At 39.8% G+C, this 25,538-nt stretch overlaps 1 protein-coding gene across 1 annotated transcript in view; it reads right to left on the bottom strand.

Moving 5' to 3' along the window:
- The window catches only part of SUSD1 (sushi domain containing 1), a 129,031-nt gene that overhangs the window by 25,832 nt on the left and 77,661 nt on the right, over positions 1-25,538 (bottom strand). Inside the window, exons 11-12 of the mRNA XM_041762146.1 lie at positions 6,570-6,661; positions 5,477-5,663 (exon numbers count right to left, since the gene is read on the bottom strand). Of these exons, the coding sequence (XP_041618080.1) occupies positions 5,477-5,663; positions 6,570-6,661 (279 nt within the window). The remainder of the gene's footprint in view (positions 1-5,476; positions 5,664-6,569; positions 6,662-25,538) is intronic.

Here is a 25,538-nt window from a genome sequence, read left to right as displayed (position 1 = left end):
TGAACAAAAGAGAACCCAAAGTAGAAAATCGTATCTGCACTAAAACTAACAGAAGTCCCAATTTTACTATCAACTTCGAGTTAAATGCAAGGAATTAACCCCCACACAAAAATACACGTAAAGACACTGTGATGTTTCTTTTCTAATCCCTGGCACCGCCCCAGAGGGACCATGCCACACGCTGAAGGCATGGCCAGTCGAAATTGACAGCAGTAGAAAAAAAATGGCAGCTGACCCCATAAAGGGGGGTCATCATCAGCTATCACAAGGCTGGCCACGTCTCCCCTGTCACCAAAGTTATGGACTCGGCCTTCCCAAGGAGAAGGGGCAATGTTCCTTTCATCTTTAAGTCCCCTCTTCAGCACTTAGCACGGGTCTTTGTGCGTAGCCAGTCAATAAATATTTGCTGGGTTAAGTTATTACGTCATGCCCCTCCCAATCCCAACACACACAGAAACTCTGGCTCTCAGGCTTATGATGTAAAGAAACGGTCCCATTCATATTTTGGCAAACCAACCCTAATACAAGCAAATAACAGTATCCAGCCCATTTTCTCCTGTGGTGCATCATCTCGTCTCCTGGGGCCCAGGCCCAGATGTGGCTGCTTTCGGGGAGGGGAGCTGGGATCCATCCATCCATCCAATCCCCGAGAGCCATTCACTTGGGGGTTTGGGGTTCGATTTGCTGCTAGAAAGCCGTTGGGAGATCGCTGAGGATCAGAGCACCAGGTGGCCCATGGAGGCTTGGAAGGGCGTGTGTGCCTCCCTGCTGGCCTATGCAGGTGTCAAAAAACCTGTGACCCTGAAAGACTCTGAGAGAGTCCCGAGGAAGAGGGAACAGCTGGGACGAGAAGGTCAGTCCCTGTCCCAACTCTACCGCAGCTTCTGCCCCTGGGAGTCAGGGACTCCCTGCGACCAGCCTAAGGAGACGGGGGCTGGGAGGACACATGAGGGCACGATCTTTGGATGGTGTGCGGGCCGCCAGCCCCGGAGGGGAAGCCTCCTGCAGAAGATCTCAACAGATGTGGGCCTGCACGGTCCTTCCGGGGGGTGGGGGGCATCCAACGGCAAGGGGGTCCTCAGGGGGAGGCTGTGGCTCCCGGTTCTGGGGGGAATCGCAGGCACCTGACTGGGCCCATCTCCACTAGGAGGCTCGGGACACACGTGTGTTTTCAACCGCTCTCCTGAGCATCTGAAAAAGTACATTCTCCTTCCCTTCTGGAGAATGGGGGCAGAGAAGGGGAGGTGCCCCGCGGCAGCAGCCAGGGCTCGGCGTGGAAGGTGAACGTGGGGAAGGACTGGTTTCCTTGATATTTTTTCTTCCCTCTTCCCCTCCGGCATTCTTGGCTCTATCGTAAATACCCAACCACGAATGATCACTGTGTTGTGTGCACAAGCGGTTTAGCTTGACAGTTCTGCACACATTTGCTTTGTCTCTCTGCACCCCCCAAACACACACACACACACACTTTCCCCTCCCTGGTCCTCTCCTGCTCCCTGTAGGAAGACAATTTTGCCAACCAGCTTCCTGCCTTGGCTAGGAAATGGCAGTAAGCCCACGTGTGAAAGCTCTTCTGACCCTGGATCTACACCAAGGATGAAAGTCTGCTCTTCCCTCTGCCCTCGAGGGCGTAGAAGTGGTGGCCTTCTTTGGAAGGAGTCAGAAGTCAGCTCCCTGGGCCCTACCTGAGGAAGCCTGTCAGCCCTGGGGTAGAAATTCTGGGAGAAGGATCTGGCCTCCCCCTCGCCTCTGAGCTGCTCGGCTCCCCATCTCACTGCAACACTTGCCTCTGTCCTTCAACATGCCTCGAACTTGCGTCCTCCTCTGAGGTCAGCGACATATTTAAAGCACTTGCCTTCATCCTGTTCCCATCAGTAAGTTTTAGTTTAATGTTAAGACATTCGGGAGGGAAATTCCATTCACATTTCTTCTGGGAAATCAGCTGCTGTGTTTTCCAGACCCAAATCCCTTGCCTCACATTTCTGGTAAAATTCAAAAGTTCATGATTTTACTGAAACAAAGCCATTTCTTAGGCAATCAGGCATGCCTCCTTCTTTTTTTCTTTTTTATTGGAGTTCGATTTGCCAACATATAGCAGATCACCCAGTGCTCATCCTGCAAGGCGCCCCCCCCATCAGTGCCAGTCATCCAGTCACCCCCAACCCCCCTCCCACCTCCCTTTCCACCACCCCTTGTTCGTTTCCCAGAGTTGGGAGTCTCTCATGTGCTGTCACCCTCTCTGATATTTCCCACTCATTTTCTCTCCTTTGCCCTTTAATCCCTTTCACTATTTTTTATATTCCTCAAATGAATACCTCCTTCTATCAACACTCAAGGCTCTCTTTTTCTCCCCTCTTAATGAAAGAGAGGGCTTGGGTGGTTTTGTTGATTAGTTGGTTGGTTTTTACCCTTTTGGAAGACCCGCTTGATCTTTCAACTTGAATTTTCACACTTTTTTAAAATTTCAAAATCTTTAAAGTAGAGTTGAGTTGGTCTCAAAGACCTTAGCTAAGGGTCTCAATGGACTTAAACGGCTCAACAGTGCCCCCTGGTGGCCACGAGCACACGGCTCTTGGGCTACTAGGCTACATTTAGCCTGCAAAACAAGGTAGAAATTTGTGTCTCAAGAAGAAATTCCCCTCCCCAACTCAAGAAATACGATATACTAATTTGAATCAGCAATGCAGACCATCCAAGATACAGCAAGGACCAAAGGGCAGGAAACTAAACAGCTTTTCATCTGAATAAGTCGCACCAGAGGGAGGAACACCCAATCGAACATTACTTCTCTTTCCAGCCGAAAGTTGAATTTTTTTCGTTTGAAAGCTTTCCTTAACTAACCAGGCATCCCCTCAATACCAATACCACCCGGGGGCCATTCAGGGTTTGTTGTGCTACGTGCCAGCACTGTCTTTACATCTCTGCCTTTGAGAACCTCCTATTTTCACAGGGGTGAAAGAAAATAAACAAGTAAAGTAAAAAAAAAAAACAAGTTCTGAAAGCAAGTTCTGTGATGAAATCCAGGCAGGATAAGTGGATAGAGAGTGGTGGTGGGAGATGGAGGTTATTTGAAAGGACTGGCAGGGAGAGCTCCTCCAAGGTAATGACATCTGAGCAGAGACCTGGATGATTATTAAGAAGCCATGTGCATGATATTCCCCAGAAAAGGTAAAGGGTGGATGGAAAGGCATCGATGCGCAAACAGGTTTGACCCCTCTGAGGAACAGCAAGGAGGGTACAGAGGACAGATGCTTAGCGAGAAAAGAGGAGAGTAGAGATGAAGTCAGTGAGGAAGGTGGGGGTGAGGAAACTGAATCCTATTCTAAGACCAATGCAGACTCACTGGACAGTTTTCAGCTGGGGATGACATGTTCTCCAATGCATTTTTAAAAAATCACTCTGAGGGGACACCTGGGTGGCTCAGGGGTTGAGTGTCTGCCTTCGGCTCAGGGCCTGATCCTGGGATCAGGGATCGAGTCTTGCATTGGGCTCCCCGCAGGGAGCCTGTTTCTTCCTCTGCCTGCGTCTCTGCTTCTCTCTCTCTGTGTCTCTGATGAATAAATAAATAAATCTTTTTTAAAAATAATGAAATAAAAAATCACTCTGAGTCCTGAGTGATCTTTTTAAAGTTATGGTCTTCATCGTAATATAGAGGTGGGGATGCGGAGCAGGAGACCGACAGGCACTCGTGAAAGCAGAAAGACCAGTAAGAAAGCTACTGTAGAAGTCCAAGCCAGAGGTGGCTGGCTTGGATAAGGCTGCTTTGTGGTGAAGGTGAGGGTGGGGAGTAGCTGAGTTCAGGATACATTTTAGAAAGCAGCCAATGGGGCTTATTGATGGATTAGGAGTCGGTGGGGAGGGGTAGACTCTTTCTGGCCTGGGCAACTAGTGAAGAGGAATGCCAATAACCAGGGCAGAGAAGCCTGGGTGGGAAATGGCTTTGGAGGTGACAGAGGAGTTGAGAAATCAAAATCCTCTTGGACTTGACTATTGAGTGGTCAAGAGATGATTAAGAGATGTTTAAAAGATGACCGCATCTATGAGCATGGAACTCAGGGGAGAGTCTGGGACCAGGATCCATCGTTGGGAATCCTCAGCAGAAAGGCAATGTTTACAGCCACGAGAGTGGTACAGGAGGAAGGGGTACATAACGATAAAGGAACAGAAGCAGGCAGAGAGGGCATTACTAAAAGTGGATGGAGCCAGCAAAGAGGCCTGAGAAGGAGTAGCAAGGCAGGAGGCCCAAAAGCCAAGAGAAAAAGTGTCTGGCGAAGGAGGGGATGTCAGATGATGTGGGGGGAAAACTCAGATACACTGAGACACTTTCAGGAGAGCAGTGTGGACAGGACAACTGCCTCCGGATTGGAACCAGTGAAAGGGGAAGCAGGAAGTTGGCATGTGGAGCCTACATAACAGACGCTTCTTTTAAGAAGTTTTACTGTAAAAGGGATGCCATGGAAGTAGCTGGAGGGAATGTGGGATCAAAGGAAGTTTCTGGTTTCTTTGTTTTCATTTTAAAAAAGGAGACTACAACATGCTCATGCAGTGTTGGGACCCTTTCTCCATTGGGGGGGGGCACGATGAATAGGGAGGAAAGGATGGGATCCAATGCCCCTGAGGGTGGTGGTCACCTTAGAAGTGGGGACAGGAGCAAAGACAGAAGACGCAGCCCTGTGTGTGGGTAGCCTTGGGAGACGTGGGAGAGGCAAATCCCCCCCCCCATTACTTCTAATTGTTCCGTGAAGTGAGAAACAAGAAGCTAATACTCAGAGTATTAGCTCAGAGTGTGGGGGGAGGGTCAGGGTGGGGGGAATATCCCAGATGTGAGGAGAGACAGAAAATGAGTGGAGGGTGAATTCACTGGGGGACCGAAGCACGACTGCCAATCACTCTTCCCTGAGAATAACCGACTCTTGAGGCCCCTGTGACAAAATGCCAATGACACAAGACTGTCAAACAGTAATGTGGAAAAATTCCTTTCAGGTATGAAATATTTCAAAGATCCCAAAGGACTGTAACCAGCGCTCCTGTACACGCTAGCCAGATTTAATTCGTGTTAATATTTTGTCTCAACTATCTTTTTAGTGGGGGCACCTGGGTGGCGGCTCAGTGGTTGAGCATCTGCCTTTGGCTCAGGTCATGATCCCAGGGTCCTGGGACTGAGTCCCACATTGGGCTTGCCACGGGAAGCCTGTTTCTCTCTCTACATATGTCTCTGCCTCTCTCTCTGTGTCTCTCATAAATAAAATCTTTAAAAAAAAAAAGGCAAAAACAAAAAAACTATCTTTTTAGAAAGGAAAACATGCCAGTCATAACTACAGCACCTTTAGGGTCCTTCCCCAGTTCCATGACCTTCTTCTCTTGCTCTTAAAGTCCACTCTATAACCATAGGAAGCAATCCTGTTCCTCTTGATCCGGGCCCGTCTATGGCTCTCTGGTGACTTTGTTCATACAAATGCTGCCATTCAAGATTTACCTGAAATCTGGGTTGTCAGAAACAGGACCACAGGACGTTCGGAAGACAAAGCCTGGATGCTGACACTGTAGTTGGTGCCCGGACATAGGTCCAAGCACATCTCAGGAGTCTGGCTGCTGGCAGTGATATTAAAGGTCATTTCCTGGGCAAATTCCTTCTGATACCATCTCTGGCCTTGAATGTGGAACTGAAACACAGGAAAGTTCACTAGGTGAATGGCTGGCTCGGAAGGAGCTTTCTCATGAGCAAACTTGCTCTCAACTCTCAAGTTCCTTCGAAAAGTGAAAAAAGAACAGTGAGCAAATATTAGAGTTGTAATACCATCCACACTGTCATTACGATCTATCAGGATAATAAAAATGTCTTTAAATCAAAATGTCCAAAAGGCTGAGGCCCCAGTACAAACAATTTTCTCCTTCTTGTTCTCACATGTACAATTAACAATATCAAAGTCTCTTGGCAAAGCTGCAAGAGCACAAGGCCACAGAACATTTTCCTAGAGAGAAGACAAAGAATCTGAACTAAGGCTTCTCCAAAGCAGGACCTGAATGAGGGCACTCCGAGCTGGCCTGGTAGAATCTCGGCAGGGCTTTTCTCCTCTGCTGCTCCCGTCTGACATTCCCGACACTTCCCTGTAACATCCCAGCACCTGGGCCAATAGACATACTTTTCTGCCCACTTAATTTTTTCTAATACCAGCTCATCCCATGGTCTTTTCCTTTCTTACAACCACAATAGCTACAAAAGTTCTCCTTGACTCTCTAGACAACATGTCCAGACCCTGGTCAGAGACACTGGTGTGAGGAGACACACACAGGCAAAAGCCATGGGTTCCTCCCATGGCTACTGTGTGAGCATCAACTCTGCATAGGCCATGTGCACAAAGAAACTCTCACAGCTTACTCAGCCATCCCCAAGGTCTTTCTTCAAATATGTAGGACGAGTGTCCATTCTCTTGCTTTGTCTTGCAATTCTTGCTATCAATCTGCCATTGATAATAACAGCTATGTAAGTAGATGTTTAGGTTTGCTGATGTATTTTTAAACCTCCCACACTAGACAACATCTATACATAGAGTAACTTAGTAACTTACTGAATACATCTCCTCTATATCAGCTGTCTTTGTACTTCTCCATCTCAAGCAGGTTTCATTAAATATTGAAATGTTACTGATGATCTGTTTTACTGCAGGGGGGAAAGAAAGAGAAATCAACTTACACTCTACATGAAAATATTACCATCTATAGAGCATGCAATTCTTGATTTGGGGATTGTGAGTCAGAGGCCCATGTTGGGTATAGGGATTACTTTAAAAATAAAATATTTTTTAAGAAAAGGGTAGTGGAAAGGGAGGTGGGCAGGGGGATGGGATAACTGGGTGGTGGGCACTGAGGAGGACACTTGATGGGATGAGCACTGGGTGTTATACTATATGTTGGCAAATTGAACTTCAATTAAAAAAAAGAAAAAATACTACCTTAAATAAAATTTATTTATTTGAAAGAGGGAGAGAGCACTTGTGTGGGGGGAGGGTGGGCAGAAGGAGAGGGAGAGAGAGTCTTTTAGGCAGACTCCACACTGAGCACAGAGCCCAATAAGGGGCTAGATCCCAGGCCCCTGAGATCATGACCTGAGCCAAAACCAAGAGTTGGATGCTTAACCAACTATGCCACCCAGATGCTGCCCCAAAATATTATGTTTTAATCAAGTTATATATTAGGATGATTTCAGCATTACTTTAATTTAGAAATTAGTGGTAGCAGCACTTTTATATTTATGTAAACTCAACCATGATTAAATTAAAAGATGCTCAGAGGATCCATCTTAAATTCAATCACTGCAAACTCCCCTAGTTTATTAACCTAAAACTGCAGCTTGGCTTTGGGCCTCATTTATACAAATAAGTATCAGTTTCAAATTCTGAGCTGGGAGTAATACCTCAGCAGAGAATTGAGAAGTGCTCTTTGAAGAACTGAAAAAGATTTGCTTCTCAGAGTTTCACAGGAGGGGTGCCTGGGTAGGTCAGTCAGTTGAGCATCTGACTCTTGATTTCCACTCAGGTTATGATTTCAGGGTTGTGAGATCAAGCCCCACATCAGGCTCCACACTCAGTAGAGAGGCTGCTAGAAATTCTCTCCTTCTGCTCCTCCTCCCACTCAACTTCTCTCTCTCTCTCCAATAAGTAAGTAAATAAATAAATAAAATCTTTCAAAAAAAAAAAAAGAGTTTCATAGCAACATGGCAATGATTAATAAGTGAAAAAGACAACTCCCAAAGCACATGAAAAAAGAAAGTCTCATAGGAGCCAAGCCTTTATTGTGTAAGCCCCTGGCCTGACAGGTTCCTGTGAATGAAGCCACATTGGTAGACGTGACCTTTCTTTATGGATTGGGCAGCTTTGCCAGAGGAAACCTGTTCCACAGGTCACAAGCTATAACTTCAAATGCTGTAAGACAGAGTAGATAAGAAAGTACAGGTGATTCAGAAGAATGCAACTCACTATTGGATATAGAAGGTTTTAGAGATAAGTAGCAGTGGTCCAAAGACCCTTATGTTTATGAAATTTTCAAAAACCAATAACCTCAATACTATTTAAATAGTTCCAGGGGAGGGGTGGTGGAAAATAAATAAATAGATAGATAGATAAGCAGATAGATAAATAAAATAAACAGTTACAGACCATATGAAAAGGTAGAGAATTGCCCAATTTATTCAAGATGACTAGATAAACCACAATGCCCAAACTATGCAAGAACAGAATGAGCAATTACTAAATACACTATGCCAAACTAATCATGGGTAGTAAAACAATGAGGCAATTTCTAATAAAGTTGAGAACAATACAATGATGCATGGTCTCATAGCTATTATTTAGCATTAACTAGAAGATTCTAGACAACATGGAAAGAGACAAGAACAAAAGAACTATAAGTACCAGGAAGAAAGGGAACAAATGATGCCACTGTCAGTAAATCTAATGGAATCTACTGGAAAAAAAAATAGTTTGTAAACAACAGAAAAACAAATACAAATACTAGGACTTTGGCAAAGTATACCCAAATACAAGAACATAGAAAAATTAGTACTTGTTGATGTATCTGCAAGAACAAGTACGGTATACTGAAAACAGACCCCCCAAAATGTCCATATCCATCTGTGACCATGTTACCTTATATGGCAGAAGGACTTTGTAGTGTGATGAAGGCAGGGAGATTATCCAGAATTATCTAGATGAGCCTAATGTAGAGATCATACTCCTTATAAGAGACAAAAAGATCAGAGTTAGAGAGCGATTTAAGGACAAAAGGGGCAATTAAGTCAAGGAGCTTCAGAAATGGAGGATAGGTCCCACAAGCCAAGAAATGTAGGTAAGATCTAGAAATTGGAAAGGACAATGGATTCCCTTCTCTAGCCTCCGGAATAAATACAGGCCTGCTGCCACCATACTTTTAACACAACAGAACTGATTCAGATTTCTGACCTCCAGAAATATAATGAATTCACATTATTTTTAAGTCACTAAATTTGCAGTAATTTGTCATACTAGCAATAGGAAACTAAAACAACAAATAAATTACAATAAAAAGGTGCAGCACCCAGCTGCCATGCATGGCCCAACTACTACAGAGCACCATGCACAGCTGCCTTCACATGCTCCACCCAACCACTGATGCATGCTGCACCCAGCCTCGTGCCCCCAGCTACCACAGCACTTCAGAAAATCCAGTATAGGATAACAATGCATAACAAATTTGCTACCACCACCACCACCCACTTTCAAGTTCCCTGGCAGGCATGCTTACCCTGCCTGGGTCCCTCTAACACTACAGAGAACAAACACAGCCCACAACAGGCAGAGAGTCAGTGTAGACAACTGCACTAAAAGGAAAAGTGACTCAGACACAACAGCAATCTACACACATAGCAACACACATAGGATACTCTCCTGTAGTGCCAGGTCTTGGTGAACAGGGGACATGGCACTGTAGGGTACTCCAAGACTTCTTCATAAAGTCACTATTTTCAAGAATAGATGACACAGCTGACTTTCTTAAAACAAAGATACAAACACAGAGAGGCAGACAAAATGAGGAGATAGAGAAATTTACCCCCAACAAAGGACAGGACAAGGCCACAGCCAGATATCTAAGCAAAACAGATATAAGTAACATGCCTTATAGAGAATTTAAAGCAATGATCATAAGGATACTCACTGGACCTGAGAAGAGTGGAAGACATGAGTGAGATGCTAAGATGGAGATAAGGAATAACATAGCAGAGATAAAGGGCTCAATAAACAAAATGAGAGACACACTTGAAATGAGGAGCAGAATGGAAGAAACAAAGGGATGAATTAGTGACCTAGAAGACAGAGTAATGGGAAGTAATCAAACTGAACAAAAGATAGAAAAAAGAATTATGCAAAACGGGAACAGACTTAGGGAACTCAGTAACTCCATCATACATAATGACATTTATGTTATAGAAGTTCCAAGAAAAGAAAAAAGAAAAGAGGACAGAGAATTTATTTGAAGAAATAATAACTGGGGGTGCCTGGGTGGCTCACTCAGTCAAGTGTCTGCCTTTGGCTCGGGTCATGATCCCAGGGTCCTGGGACTGAGTCCTGCATTGAGCTCCCTGCTCAGCAGGGAGTCTGCTTCTCCTTCTGTCCCTTATGCTCTCTCTCTTGCTTACTCTACTTCTCTCACATAAATAAATGTTAAAATCTTTTAAGAAAAAGAAAAGGGAAGAGGAAAGAAAAAAGAAAAGAAAAGAACTAATAACTGAAAAATTCCCTAAACTGGGGAAGGAAACAAATATCCAGATCCAGGAGGCACAGAGAACTCCAGCTGACACCAACAAAGGCAGACCCACACCAAGACATATTGTAATTAAAAGACAAAATATAGTGAAAAAGAAAAAAAAATGTAAAGCAGCAAGAAAAAAGAAGACAGTAACTTAGAAGGGAAAACTCATAAGGCTGAAGGAGATTTTTCAACAGAAATTTTAAAAGGCAGCAGAAAATGGCATGATATATTCAAAATTCTGAGTGAGAAAAGTCTGCAGCAAAAAACACTCTACCCAGCAAGGCTATCATTCAAAACAGAAAGAGAGATAAAGAGGTTCCCAGACAAACAAAACTAAAGGAGTTTGTGAACACTAAGCCAGCCCTGCAAGAAATATTAAAGGGGATTCTCCGAGTGGAAAGGAGACCAAAAGTGATAGTATAAAGGTAGGAAACATAAAAGCAGTAAAAATGAATATTTCTATTAAAAAATCAGTCAAGGAACTCACAAAATAAAGAATATGATATATAATAACATATATCTAAAACACGGGAGGAAAGAAGACTGGGCTCAAACTTAAGCAACCATCAAGTTAATATAGACTGTTATATGCAGAAGACATTATGTACAAACTGAATGGTAACCATATATCAAAAAACCATAATAAACATGCAAAGAATACAGAGTAAGAAATCCAAATATATTACTAAAGAAAACCAGCAGAGAGAGAGAGAGAAGAAAGTTATCAAAGAAAAACTTCAGAAACAACAAAAATAATAAAATGGCAATAAATACATATCTATCAATAATTTCTTTGAATGTAAATGAACTACACAATCCAATCAAAAGATACAGGGTGACAGAATGATTTTAAAAAAAATCCCATCTATATGCTGCCTACAAGATATTCATTTCAGACCTAAAGACACCTGCAGATTGAAAGCAAAAGGATGGAGAAACATCATGCAAATGGATGTCAAAAGAAAGCCAGAGTATATCAGACAAAATGGACTTTTAAAACAAAGATTATATCAGACAGACTTATATCAGACAAAATGGACTTTTAAAACAAAGATTATAATATGAGACAAAGAAGGACACTATATAATAATAAAAGGGACAATCCAACAAGACAATTAAAAATTATATTTATGAACCCAACATAAGAGCACCCAAATACATGAAACAGTTACTAACAGACATAAAAGAACTAGTCAATAATAATACAATAATAGTAAAGAACTTTAACATCCCATTACATCAATGGACAGATCCTCTATCCAGAAAATCAACAAGGAAAGAGTGGTTTTGATTGACTCAATGGAACAGAAGTATTTGACAGATATATTCAGAACATTCCATCCTAAAAACAACAGAATACACATTCTTTGCAAGTGCACAGTAACATTCTCCAGAATAAATGACATATTAGGCCACATAACCTGCCTCAACAAATTTAAAAACATTGAAGTCATACCATGCATCTTTTCTGACCACAATGCAATGAAACTAGAAGCCAATCATAAGAAAAAATCTGGAAAGACCATAAATGCATGGAGGTTAAATAACATGCTGCTAAACAATAAATGGGCCAACGAAGAAATAAAAGAAAAATTAAATAGTACATGGAAACAAGTGAAAATAAAAACACAAAGGTCCAAAACCTTTGGGATGCAGCCAAAGCAATTCTGAGAGTTTATAGCAATACAGACCTACTTCAAAAAGCAAGAAAAACCTCACATAAACAACGTAACCTTACATCTAAAAGAGCTAGAAAAAGAAAAATGAAACTTGAAACCAGCAGAAGGAATGAAGTAAAGATGAGCGCACATGGCGCCTGGGTGGCTCAGTTGGTGAAGTGTCTGACTCTTGCTTTTGACTCAGATCATGATCTTAAGGTGTGAGACTGAAACCCTTGTTGGGCTCCATGCTCAGCGTGGATCCTGCTTAAGATTCTCTCTCCTCCTCTTCCTCTGCCCCTCCTGCTGCTCATGCTTGCTCTTTCTCTCTCTCTCTCTCTCTCTCTCTCTTTCTCTCTCTCTCTCACTCTCTTGCTCTATCTCTCTAAAAAATACTTTTTAAATTAAAGCAATAAAGATGAGAGCGGAGATAAATGATATAGAAATGAAAATAAAAACAATAGGACAGGGGATCCCTGGGTGGTTCAGCGGTTTAGCACTTGCCTTCGTCCCAGGGTGTGATCCTGGAGACCCGGGATCGAGTACCACGTCAGGCTTCCTACATGGAGCCTGCTTCTCCCTCTGCCTGTGTCTCTGCCTCTCTCTCTGTCTCTCATGAATAAATAAATAAAATCTTTAAAAAAAATAGGACAGATCAATGAAACCAGGAGCTGATTCTCTGAAAACAAAACAAAACTGATAAACCTCTAGCCAGATTTCTCAACATAAAAAAGAGAGAGATGACTTAAATAAAATCACAAATGAGAGAGGAGAAATATCAACCAACACTACAGAAACACAAATAGTTGGAAGAGAATATCATGAAAAACTATACACCAATAAACTGGACAACTTAAAAGAAATTATAAATTCCTAGAAATATGTAAACTACCACAACTTGAAGCAAGAATAAAAAGAAAATTTGAACAGACCAATAACCACCCCAAAAAATTGAATCAGTAATCAAAAAGTTCCCAAAAAACAAAAGTCCTGGACCAGATGGCTTTATAGACAAATTCTACCAAACATTTATTTATTTTTTTACTTGTACCAAACATTTAAAGACAAAGTAATGCCTATTCTTTTCTAACTCTTCCAAAAAGTAGAAAAGGAAGGAAAAGTTCTAAATTCATTCTATGAGGCTAGCATTATCCTGATACCAAAACTGGATAAAGATACTACTAAAAAAAGAAAAATATAGGCCAATATCTCTGATGAACATGGATGCAAAAATCCTCAACCAAATACTAGCAAACTGAATCCAACAGTTCATTAAAAAAATAATTCATCACGATTAAGTGGGATTTATTCCCAGGGTACAAGCGTGGTTCAATATTCACAAATCAATCAATGAGATACATCACATTAAAAAGAGAAAGGAGGGATCCCTGGGTGGCGCAGCGGTTTGGTGCCTGCCTTTGGCCCAGGGCGCGATCCTGGAGACCCGGGATCGAATCCCACGTCAGGCTCCCGGTGCATGGAGCCTGCTTCTCCCTCTGCTTGTGTCTCTGCCTCTCTTTCTCTCTCTCTGTGACTATCATAAATAAATAAAAAATAAAAAAAAAGAAAGAATATCTTTTAAAAAAAAAAAAGAGAAAGGATAAGAATCATATGATCATTTCAACAGATGTAGGAAAAGCATATGACAAATACAACATCCATTCATGATAAAAATCCTCAACAATGGTCTAGAGGGAACATACCTCAACATAATAAAGGCCTTATATGAAAAACTCACAGCTAATACTACCCTTAACAGGGAAACATTGAGAGCCTATCTACTGAGGTTAGGAACAGGACAAGGACAATCTACTCTCAACACTTTTATTCAACAAAATGCTGGAAGTCCTAGCCACAGCAATCAGACAACAAAAAGAAATATTTTTAAGGTGTCCAAACTGGTAGAAAAGAAATAAAACTTTCGCTATCTGCAGATGGCATAATACTATATATATAAAATCCTAAAGACTTCACAGACAAACTGCTAGAACTGATAAATGAATCAGTAAAGTTGCAGGATTCAAAATCAACATTCGGAAATCAGTTTCACTTTTATACACCAATAATGAAGCAGCAGAAAGAGAAATTAAGAAACCAGTCCTATTTATAATTGCACCAAAAATAACCAGATACCTAGGAATAAATCTAGCCAAAGTAGTGAAAGACTTATACTCTGAAAACTATAAAACACTGATGAAAAAAATGGAAGATGACACGAAGAAATGAAAAAACATTCCATGCTCATGAATTGGAAGAACAAATATTGTTAAAATGTCCACACCACCCAAAGCAAACTACAGATTTAATGTAACCCCTATCAAAATACCAACAGCAGTTTTCACAGAACTAGGACAAACAGTTCTAAAATTTGGTGTGGAACCACAAAAAAGACTCTGAATAGCCAAAGCAGTCTTGAAAAAGAAAAGCAAAGCTGGAGACATCAAAATTCCAGACTTCAAGTTTTATTACAAAACTGTAGTAATCAAAACACTATGGTATTGGCCAAAAGTGGACACAGAGATCAATGTAACAGAATAGAAAACTCAGAATTAAACCTGCAATTATGTGGTCAATTAATCTTTGACAAAGGTGGAAAGAATATACAATGGGAAAAGGACAGTCTTTTCAATAAACTGTGTTGGAAAAACTGGACAGCAACATGTAAAAGAAAAAAAACTGGACCACTTTATTACACCACACACAAATATAAATTCAAAATGATGAAAGGGGGCAGGCACCAGATGCTCAGTGGTTGAGCATCTGCCTTTGGTTCAGGGCATGATCCCAGGGTTCTGGGATCGAGTCCCACATTGGGCTCCCCTCAGGGAGTCTGCCTCTCCCTCTGCCTATGTCTCTTCCTCTCTCTGTATCTCTCATGAATAAATGAATATACTCTTACAAAATGGATAAAAGACCTAAATATGAGACATGAAACCATCAAAATCCCACAGGAGAACACAGGCAGCAACCTTTTTGACATTGGCTGTAGCAACTTTTTTTTCTAAATATCTTTCCAGACACAAGAGAAACAAAAGCAAAAAATAAACTACTGAGACAACATCAAAATTAAAAGCCTCTTCACAGAGAAGGAAACAATCAACAAAACTAAAAGGCAACCTTTGCAAATGACATATCCAGTAAAAGGTTAGTATCCAAAATATGTAAAGACCTTATAAAACTTAACACCCCAAAACCAAATAATCCAAATAAAAAATGGGCAGAAGACACAAACAGACATTTCTACAAAGAAGACATACAGATGGCCAACAGACACATAAAAAGATGTGCATCATCACTTATCATCAGGGAAATGCAAATCAAAACTACAATGAGATATCACATCACATCTGTCAGATTGACTAAAATCAACAACACAAGAAATAACAGGTGTCGGTGAGGATGTGAAGAAAAAGGAATGCACACTGGTGCAGCTACTATGGAAAACAATATGGAGGTTCCTCAAAAAGTAAAAAATGGACTACTCATGATCCAGTAATCATACTACTGGGTATTTACCCAAAGAATACAAAAACACTAATTCAAAGGGATACATGCATCCCTATGTTTATTGCATTATTTATAATAGCCGAACTATGGAAGCAGCCTAAGTGTCCATCAACTGATGAATGGATAAAGAAGATGTGGTGTGCATGTGCACACACACACAAACACACACACACACACACACACACACACACACTGGAATATTACTCGGCCATAAAAAAGAATGAAATCTTGCCATTTGTCACGACTTGGATGGAGCTAGAGAGTATAATGCTAAGTGAAATAGGTCAGTCAGAGAAAGACAAATACCATATGATTTCACTCATATGTGGAATTTAAGAAACAAAACATGAGCAAAGGGGGGGGGGAGAGAGAAAAAGGGATACAAACCAAGAAACAGACTCGTAACTATACAGAACAAACTGATGGTTATCAGAGGGGAGGTGCCAGGGTGGGGGAGGGAGGCTGAAATAGCTGATGGGGATTGAAGAGTGCACTTCTTATGATAAGCACTGAGTAATGCAGAGAATGGTTGATCACTGTATGTTTATAGCAGCATTATCTACAATAGCCAAATTATGGAAGCAGCCCAAGTGTCCATCCACTGATGACTAGATAAAGAAGATATGGCATGAGGATCCTGAGTGGCTCAGTTACTTAAGAGTCTGCCTTCAGCTCAGGTTATGATCCCAGGGTCCTGGGATTGAGCCCCACATCAAGCTCCTTGTTCAGCAGAGAGTCTGCTTCTCCCTCTTCCTCTGCCTCTTCCCCAGCTTGTGTGCGTGCACGCTCTCTCTCTCAAATAAATAAATAAAAGCCAAAAAAAAAAAAAAAAAAGAATATGTGGCATATATTTACAATGGAATATTACTCAGCCATACAAAGAATGAAATCTTGCCATTTGCAAAGACATGGATAGAGCTAGAGATTATAATGCTAAGTGAAATAAGTCAGTCAGAGAAAGACAAATACCATGATTTCACTCATATGTGGAATTTAAGGAACAGAACAAACGAGCAAGGGGGACAAAAAAAAGAGAGAAAGAGACAAATGAAGAAACAAACTCTTAACTAGATAGAACAAACTGATGGTCATCAGAGGGGAGGTGGGTGGAGGAAGGGTGAAATAAGTGATGGGGATCAAGGAGAGCACTTGTCGTGATGAGCACCAGCTATTGTATGGAAGTGTTGGATCACTATACTGTACACCTGAAATAATATTATATGGTATGCTGAATTAAAATCAAACTTTAAAAAAATGAAATAAAATAATTAAAAGATCCCTATCCACAAAAGAAGAAACCACAAACTTCAAATGACTAGAATAGAAATAGATCTCTTAGAAAATAAATCTACCTAGAAATGTCTAAGACTTAAGAAGATTTTTTTCTTCCTGAACGACAGAAAGGAAAACAACAGAGAAATACCACATCCCTGAATGGAAAGACTGAAGAGTAAACCTTCTTGGAATGTGTTAAGTTTGCACATTTATTCAACGACTATTTAGGAAGTTCTTACCATGTACAGGCATGCTTTAGGTGCTAAGGATTCAGTGGGGGGAAACGTCCCTGCATCTCAGGGAATTCATTCCAGTGAAAATGGCAGAAAAGAAAGAAGTAAACAAATAAATAAAAAATATAATCATATGTGCCAGTAAAGACTGGAGAAAGGCATGGCAGGAGGAAAGAAAGCATGGCCAGGGAAGGCCTTCTGTGCAGATTGTTTGGGAGTAGAGTACTGAGGGTTGTGAGTGAGTCACCAGGAATGGAGGAAGAGGGGTCAGAAGGAGGCCCAAGGTCAACATCCCAGATGTAGGAATCAGCTTGGCATACCACAGAACAGAAAGCAATTACTGCTAAAATTCTTCTAAAAGATGAAAGAGAATAGCATTTAAAAAAACTGAATTAAAAATATTGGAAGAAGCCATAAGCAAGTATCAGTACCTATTATAAAGGTACAACAGTGTTTCTTTTTTTAAAGATTTTATTTATTTATTAGAGACAGAGAGAGAGAGAGAGAGGCAGAGACACAGGCAGAGGGAGAAGCAGGCTCCATGCAGGGAGCCCAACGTGGGACTTGATCCCCGGTCTCCAGGATCATGCCCTGGGCTGAAGGTGGCGCTAAACCACTGAGCCACCAGGGCTGCCCAACAGTGTTTCTCAAACCTTTTATCATTACAGTCCCACAAGGAGACTTTTAAAAAATTTCCCCCCAATCTCTCACCTTCTATACAATCTTAATACCCTCAATATGCTATATGTTTCTTATGTACTGTATCCTTATCTAAGGTTCATATATGAAAAAGAGTAGTATTTTCTTGCCCCTCAAGAACCAATTTTTGCCCCTTTGTGAGTGATCCTGCCTCCCGGGGTGACACCAACCCCGCTGAGAATATGCTAGAGCAATTAAATAAAACTGTCTCACTGGTTAAATTCAGTTTGTTCTCAGTCAGAGAGCGACTCTCACCCTAGGTCTCCTTCCCTCCACTCAGGAGGCTTATGGTTTGGACCACAGGCAGGTTGAACCCCTGATGTGTTCACAGGGGAGAAAAGGATCCCCGGCAGAGCTAGTCCTGAATCCCTTCCTACCCTGCTCTCTGGCCCTTGGCTACGGAAAGTACATGCCCTGTCCCTCATACAAATATTCCTTCCCTGGCTCATTTTTAGTGGCCACTCTGCCTTCTCTGTCTTTCCTTTCCCCACCCAGCAGGCCGATCAAATCTAGAATCCTGAAGGTGAAAAACCAGCCCTGCAAGAATATCTCAAAGAAGAGAAAAGCTGGCTCTTAGTTCATCAGCTTCTGTGAAACTTGGTTTCTGCTTCACTCGTGTGAGGGAGCACCTCGGAGTAAAGTCCATCATTACTTCCTCGGTGTTCCCATAATACCTTCAAATACTTCAATTACACGTTATGCACTGTATTATTATTGATCCTATCACCCCACTGAACCAAGAGCTCCTTGAGGGGAGAGATTAAGTCTCCTTCATCTTTGAACTCCTTATGCCCCAGACAGTGGCAGGCCCAGCATTCCTGGTTGCTTAAGTGTAAACAATCAGCAGTAAGGAGAAAGCTAAGCAACTGATATCATATTAAGCCAATGAAATACAGCCTCTGTATGAGGCATGGTTTCTGCCCTTAGTATGTATCTAACCTAGAAGAGGAGTTACACCTAATATCAATAAAACAAAAATACAAGGGCATATATAACATCATAAAGTAAATTTAAATAACAGCATTTCATAGATGCTAATTGTGCATCAGGTATTGTTCTGATTCCTCATAACCTGCTTAGTTTCACAATAAACCCATGATACAGGTATTTCTATTCCCATTTTAACAGTTAAAGCAACTCAGGCACATAAGGGTTAAGTAATTTGCCCAAAGGCATGCAGATAGTAAGAGATCTGAGATTTGAATCAGATAGCCTGACTCCAGAGTAACTGTGCCAAGCTATTACCTATACTTCCTCCTGAAGCAGAGTATAGGCATTCAGAAAGAAGACACACTTTCTGTTGGGGAGATTGTAAAAGAAGGGATGAACTAAAGAAAAGGAACTAAAGAAAAATGGGGAGGGGATTCCAGGTAGAAGACACTGCATGTGCAAAGATAGGGGGGTGGGAAAGTTAGCACTTGCAAAGTTATTCTAAATGAGTGTTGCAATTTGTTCAAGGATAATAGTGGCCAGTTAAATCCAAATCTCTGAACACATTTCCCAAAATACTCTTCAGATCAACAAGTAGAACAAGTACACCAATGCTGTCATCATATCCAGAAGACAGAGAAGATATGAAATTTTAAATCTCCTTTTAATAGAAGAATAAATACCAAATTCTAGCAAAGCTGTTTCTCAACCTCCCACAAGTTACTGCAGAAGAGTGAGAGGTCTTGAGAAGAGCATGGGAAAGAGAAGAGGAAAACAAAGGTCTGCACATGAGCCAAATTAACTCCCAGAAAGAGACATGCCACCTTCAGTGTGAAAATGCTATAAAGAAGACCTGGTGTATCAGAGTTCAGACTACAGCAAAGGATGAAAGTCCAGGAGGCTTCTGGTAGTCATATGAGAAAGGCATTGCTTCTGCGAAAGAAGATAACTAAATGGAAAGAACTGGTGTTCGGTGGAGACTAAGTAGTGGTGGGAAAAAGAGGCAAGGGGGGGAATGCAAGATCCTACAAGGCAAAAGAGAACACCCAAATAAAAGAATATACCATTCATCCCCACTCACACCAAAAAACAAAAATATCCTTGAAAGGAATTGCACTTCATCAAATGACAGAAGAGGGCACTCTTGACCTAGAAATATTATTAACCATTGTAAACTACCAATTCTACAGAATATACAAAAGCAGTGTTCACTAAAAAAAAAGAGGAGCACCTGGGTGATTCAGTAAATTAAGTGGCTGCCTTCAGCTCAGGGCATGATCCCAGGGTCCTGAGGATACAGCCCAGTATCAGGCTCCCTGTTCAGTGGAGAGTCTGCTTCTCCCTCTCCCCGCTATTCATTCTCTCTCTCAAATAAATAAAATAAACATCTTTAAAAAGAAAGAAAGCCATCCAGAAGCTGATCATCAAAATATGTCATTTTGTGAAAAAACTCCACATTTTTTAAATAACATCCAAACAAGGATTTTTTAATAATACAAAACAAATGATAACTCTGTAACATAATAACCTGAAGTAAATATCCTTAAAAAAAGCATTGTGGGGTATGAGGAAAACACCTTGAGTCAGAAATTCAAACCCTAATAACAGAAATGGACACAAAGCAGAGGTGAAAGGAAATGAAACAAAAGGGACTGAATTCAGGAAACAAACAAAAGGAAAAGACAAACTCATATCAGAAATAAAGTCAAAATGTCATAGTACCCAAAGAATAAGTTAGAATAAAAAATTAATGAGGAAAATTGAAGAAATGCAGGAAAGCATCCCAAAAGAATAAAAATGATATTAAAAAGAAGTAAAAAGGAGCAAAAGTCAAATGGCTGAAATGGAATAAAAGCAAAGATCCAACATATGTATAATAAAAGTCTCTAAGGAAGAAAAACATTAAAACAGAATTAATATTTAAAACTATAATCCAGGGTAACTTAACAAAAATAAAAATATCTGAATATAAATACTGAAAGGGCCCACTGTATACCTGAGAAAACCCATCCAGCACAGTCAAACCTAAGACTTGGCCAAGTAAAACTACTATACTGTAAAGATAAAGAAAAAAAAAATCTCAGCATCTCCACTCAAAGAAATAAATAAGATCCAAAAGCAAAAGAATTAAGTGGCATCAGATTCTCCAAAGCTAAAAAATAAAGCAAGGCAACAAAAGAATGGAATTTTAAGAAAACTCAAATCAAGAAATGTGAACCAAGACTTGCATATCCAGCTAAGATTATCTTTCAAGTATCAAGGCCATGGAGACTTTTAAAAATTTATATATGTATGCTACTCAGCATATGCAAGATCTAACTGTGTTCTGTGTGCTAGAGGGACACCTAAAATAAAGTGCTTCAGAGAGACTAAATATAAAGTGATGGACAGCAGACAAATGGAAACCATAAGAAAGCAGGGGTTGTAATCCTCACATAAGTAGAAGTCAAGCCAGAAAGCTTTAAATATGACAAAGAACACTTTTTAATACAAAAAGCCATAATTCACAATGAAGATAAAATGCAACCACCTTTATAAAGTAAAAGAAAAAAATAAAAAGGAATTTAAGAGGAGTACCAGCGTAGCTCAGTTGGTTAAGTGTTTGTCTTTGGCTCAGATCATGATCTCAGGGTCCTGGGGTCTAGCCCCACTTTGGGATCCCTGCTCAGCAGGGAGTCTGCTTCCCCCTCTCTCTCTGCCCCTCCCCCTGCTTGTGTTCTCATTCTCTAATAAATAGATAAAATCTTTTTTAAAAAAAGGAATATAATAAATATGAAAGCAGAAATTAATGATAGAGTTGAAGAAGAGTCACCAACTTTTTCTTTTCTTTTCTTTTCTTTTCTTTTCTTTTCTTTTCTTTCTTTCTTTCTTTTTTTTTTTTTTTTTTTTTTTTTTTTTGCCAACTTTTTCTATAAAGAGTCAGAGAGTAACTATTTTAGTAAAAATTTTCTGGGCCAGGTCAGTCACAACTACTCGACTCCATCTTTGTAGCACAAAAACAGTCACAGACATTATATAAATAAACAGCTTAGCTTTTAGTGTCCAATAAAACTTTATTATAGAAACAGGCAACAGACCAGATGTGGCCCCGATGCAAAGGGGGAAGGAAACAGTAGATCCAATTAAGAGAACAAAACCTTGACTTTTTGAAAGTAATAATAAAACAGATGAACTGCTGGCTAACTTAATCTGGGAGAAAGGAAGAAAATACAAATAAAGGGAGAAATAATCATTGAAATAGAGGAAAATTCAAAAAGCTAAAGAAATGTACTCTGCAGACCACTCTGTAGATAAATTTGAAAACACAGAGAAAATGTGTAATTCCAAGGAAAAAGCTTGCTAAAATTGACCCCATTAAACATAAAAAGTTTCAACAGACCATTGTCCATGGGGAGAAAAAGGGGGGTGGTTAAAAAGTTACCAAGGAACTACCCTGCGGAAAAGCTGCCTGCCCAGGGTGTTTTGTGAGGAAATTCTACCTCACTGCTGGAGACCAGATAGTCCAAATGCTATGTGAATTATAATAATGAATGAAACCTTTCAGATAATGAAGCACTTAATGATGAAGGAAACCTTTCAGATTATTTTTATAAAACAAGGAAAATATTAATGCCTAAGCCTGATAAAGATGATACAAAATAGAAAACTATAAACCAATATCATTTATGAATATTAATACAAAATATGAAAGAAAATATTAGTGAACAGAACCCAAAACCATAGAAGAAACAAATACCCCATAGCCAAGTGGGATGTATTTCAGGAAGAGAGAGAGAGAATGGGGGAGAAGTGGAATATGAGAGAGAGAAATTTGAAATATCAAAATTTTAAAGATACAAGGGAATGAAATAAAAAAGAATATACTGTAGCTAGTTTTCCTTTGCACATGTTAATGGACATTTTTGACTAAGGAGTTAGGGGATCCTAAAATAGCTACTCTCTGACTCTTTATAGAAAAAAGGTTGGTGACCTTTGTCTCTTTGGGTACACATGACTAGAATATGGGGTAGTCCTGAAAAGAATAAGATGAATCTACTGCCTCCAAACCCATTTAAGGTCCAATTCTAAATAACTTATTCATATTTATTTACCCCACAAGCACAATATTACCTCCCTGGATCTACAATATCATTACGTTATCTTAAAAAGAAACAACCATTTACTGCTCCTCCACCCCCCATTTTTAGCATATTGCAAATGCTCAGATATTCCATGAAAAATAAATGTCTTTTTTTTGGCTTGACCAACCCCAAGTATGAGTTTCTCAGGCTGATGGTTTATAAAAGAAGCAGAAAGACTTCAGATGTAACTCTTCCACCACAGAATACTGTTATAATATTTATCATTTTGTAGGAAACTATCAGGCACAATGTTAAATTTTTTTACTGTCTTTACTATCTTTTCTTTGGACTTCATTTCTGTAAACAGGAATCAGTTAGGAGGAGGAGTTTTATAAGGTCAACACAGATCTCAAATTATGCTGCTGCCAGAAAACTTGCATCATAAACCACCTTAACAGTCAGTTTTCTACCAGGCAACAGAAGGACGACTACTCTGTTTCCCTTTTCTTTTGATTAAAAAAAAAAAATGTACCAACACTATTTTAGAAGTAAATGCACATAATCCTCTGCTAAAGATTAACAAAGAAATTAGAAATCTCATATTCATAAATGACAGGATTTTTAAAACTCTAATTAGGAGCAGTCTAAGTAGACAGTTGACTTTGCAAGGGAAACAGTGTCAGAAAAAATGGCTAAGAATCAACTATTTTGAAAACAAAGTCACTATTTTTATAACTTTTCTATAAACAGTGGTATCATTTTATTATCCTTTAGTTGTCCTTGATGTACACCTGGCAAACAGTTGATCTTAGAAGGAACAAGAAGATATAACACTGCTCAAAGTTGAGAGTTTTACTGTTGCTTTGTTGAAATTTTTCTTAAGAAGATTTGGTATCTGGTTATAACTGTCATGAAATTTGCTTGCTAAAAGTATGTGATCATATTATATGGAGAGAAATTCAGGGCGGGGGTGGGGTTCAATCACTCATTCAACTGTGCAGGGCAAATTCAAACAATTTCCTTGGTTTAGATCCACAGGCTCAACCTTCTAACAGAGGTGGGCAGCCTTCTATTAAGGCACAAGTCCTTGTATTCAACCCAGAACAGCTGCTCCCTGGGTACTGGTGAGAGAGGATAATCTCAAGCTCAGTGACATATACCACTTAACATATCTGGGTTGAGAGAAACAGTATTTAGGAAACATGGACTCCAGTCATTCCTCCAAATAATCTAACCCTGAATCAAGCCCAATCAGCAGAGTACAGGTATTTTTAAAGCATCTTTCCTTGTCTACCGTACACTGAATTGTGCTTTCCTATAATGCAATAAGTCACACTGAGGGGCAATAAAAGAAACAGCCACATAAAATTCTCGTAAAATGCTGCTCATACATTGTACTCTCTATGAAACACCCCTGGAATAAAAAAATTCCTATCTAACCACACTGTGGGGAAAAAAAAATTGTACTTCCCCTGGAAAGAACTGCTTTGTTGTAACATTAAAGACAATATAGGGCATCTGAGTGGCTCAGTCAGTTAAAGCATCCACCTTTGGCTCAGGTCATGATCCTAGGGTCCTGGGATTGAGACCCACATCCAGCTCCCTGCTCAGCAGGGAGTCGGCTTGAGAGTCTCTCCCTCTGACTCTCTCCCCATGCTCTCACACACATGCTCTCTCTCAAATAAATAAATCTTAAAAAAAAATAAGTACAATGTAATGATGCCTAGACGGGTCAAAAACTAAACCCAAATTTGTGAGCCACTGATAAAAAAAATAAGTAAGTAATAAGAATTGGATTATTCTTAACCTTACTTCTACATCTTTTTTTTTTTTTAACATCCCTGACTTTGTTTTTGTTCTTCTTCAGCTCACATATCTAACCTATTTTCTTTTCTTTTTTTTTTTTTTCCTATTTTATTTTCTATACCCATGCAGGTCACTTAAAGTTTTTCCTAGAAAAAAAAAAGATGGGATATAAATAAATACTCTTTTGTTTTTAAAAAAATTTATAGAATTTTTTTTGAAATAAATACTCTTTTGTTTTTAAAAAACAAAAAAAATCCTATATTTCATAGTAATGTAAAATCACAAAGGAAAAGATCAATAGTATTGACTGCATAATATCTTAAACTTTTATATGTCAAAAATACCCTAAACAAAATTAAAAGAAACTATTAATGAAGACAAAATATTTCACATAAATAGTGAAACTCTTACTATATGAATAAGTTGCATTTATCAATAAGAATACAAAATTGGATAGATGAAATAATGATGGTAAATATATTGGTCAAGAAATTTCGATGTTGAAATAAATGCGTTTGAAGGAACCTAAAATTGCTTTCCTAATATAGACTCCTAGAACTATAATAGAACTTTCCTGTTCAACCCCCTAACACTGCAGAGGCTAATTAACCTTGCTCAAGTGTGTTAAAGGTTGCTATTTACCTGTCTTCCCATTTCCACAAAGGAAAACACAATTGTGGCCTCTCTCTACTGCCTACTCACTAATCCTCAAGGAAGGAACAGTAAATATATAATCTGACTGGAAGGAGACTACCATTTCTTAGGTCACATTTCCTAGTGGGTAGAGTTCACATATTGTAGATCACTGCCCCAAAAATGATGCAGATTCTTGCTTTCTGGGAGCTGCACATTGGACAAGTTTAGGAGAGAATGAAATGAAGTGAGGGGAATCATACCAAGGAGAAGAAATTTTGAAATCCTATTTGTCCAGTGAGAAAAATATAAGGAAAAGGAAATACATCCAAATGTAACTACTCTAAAGGACCTAGAAAAAATAGGGATATTTACTAATTCAGGGAAAGTGACTCAAAACCATCAAACAGAAGAACAAACGGACTATTTTTGAGGACAGACTAAAATGACAA

This window comes from Vulpes lagopus, chromosome 7, assembly GCF_018345385.1.
Source record: "Vulpes lagopus strain Blue_001 chromosome 7, ASM1834538v1, whole genome shotgun sequence".
NCBI classification, from domain to species: Eukaryota; Metazoa; Chordata; class Mammalia; order Carnivora; family Canidae; genus Vulpes; species Vulpes lagopus.
This window is presented reverse-complemented; position numbering and strand designations above follow the sequence as displayed.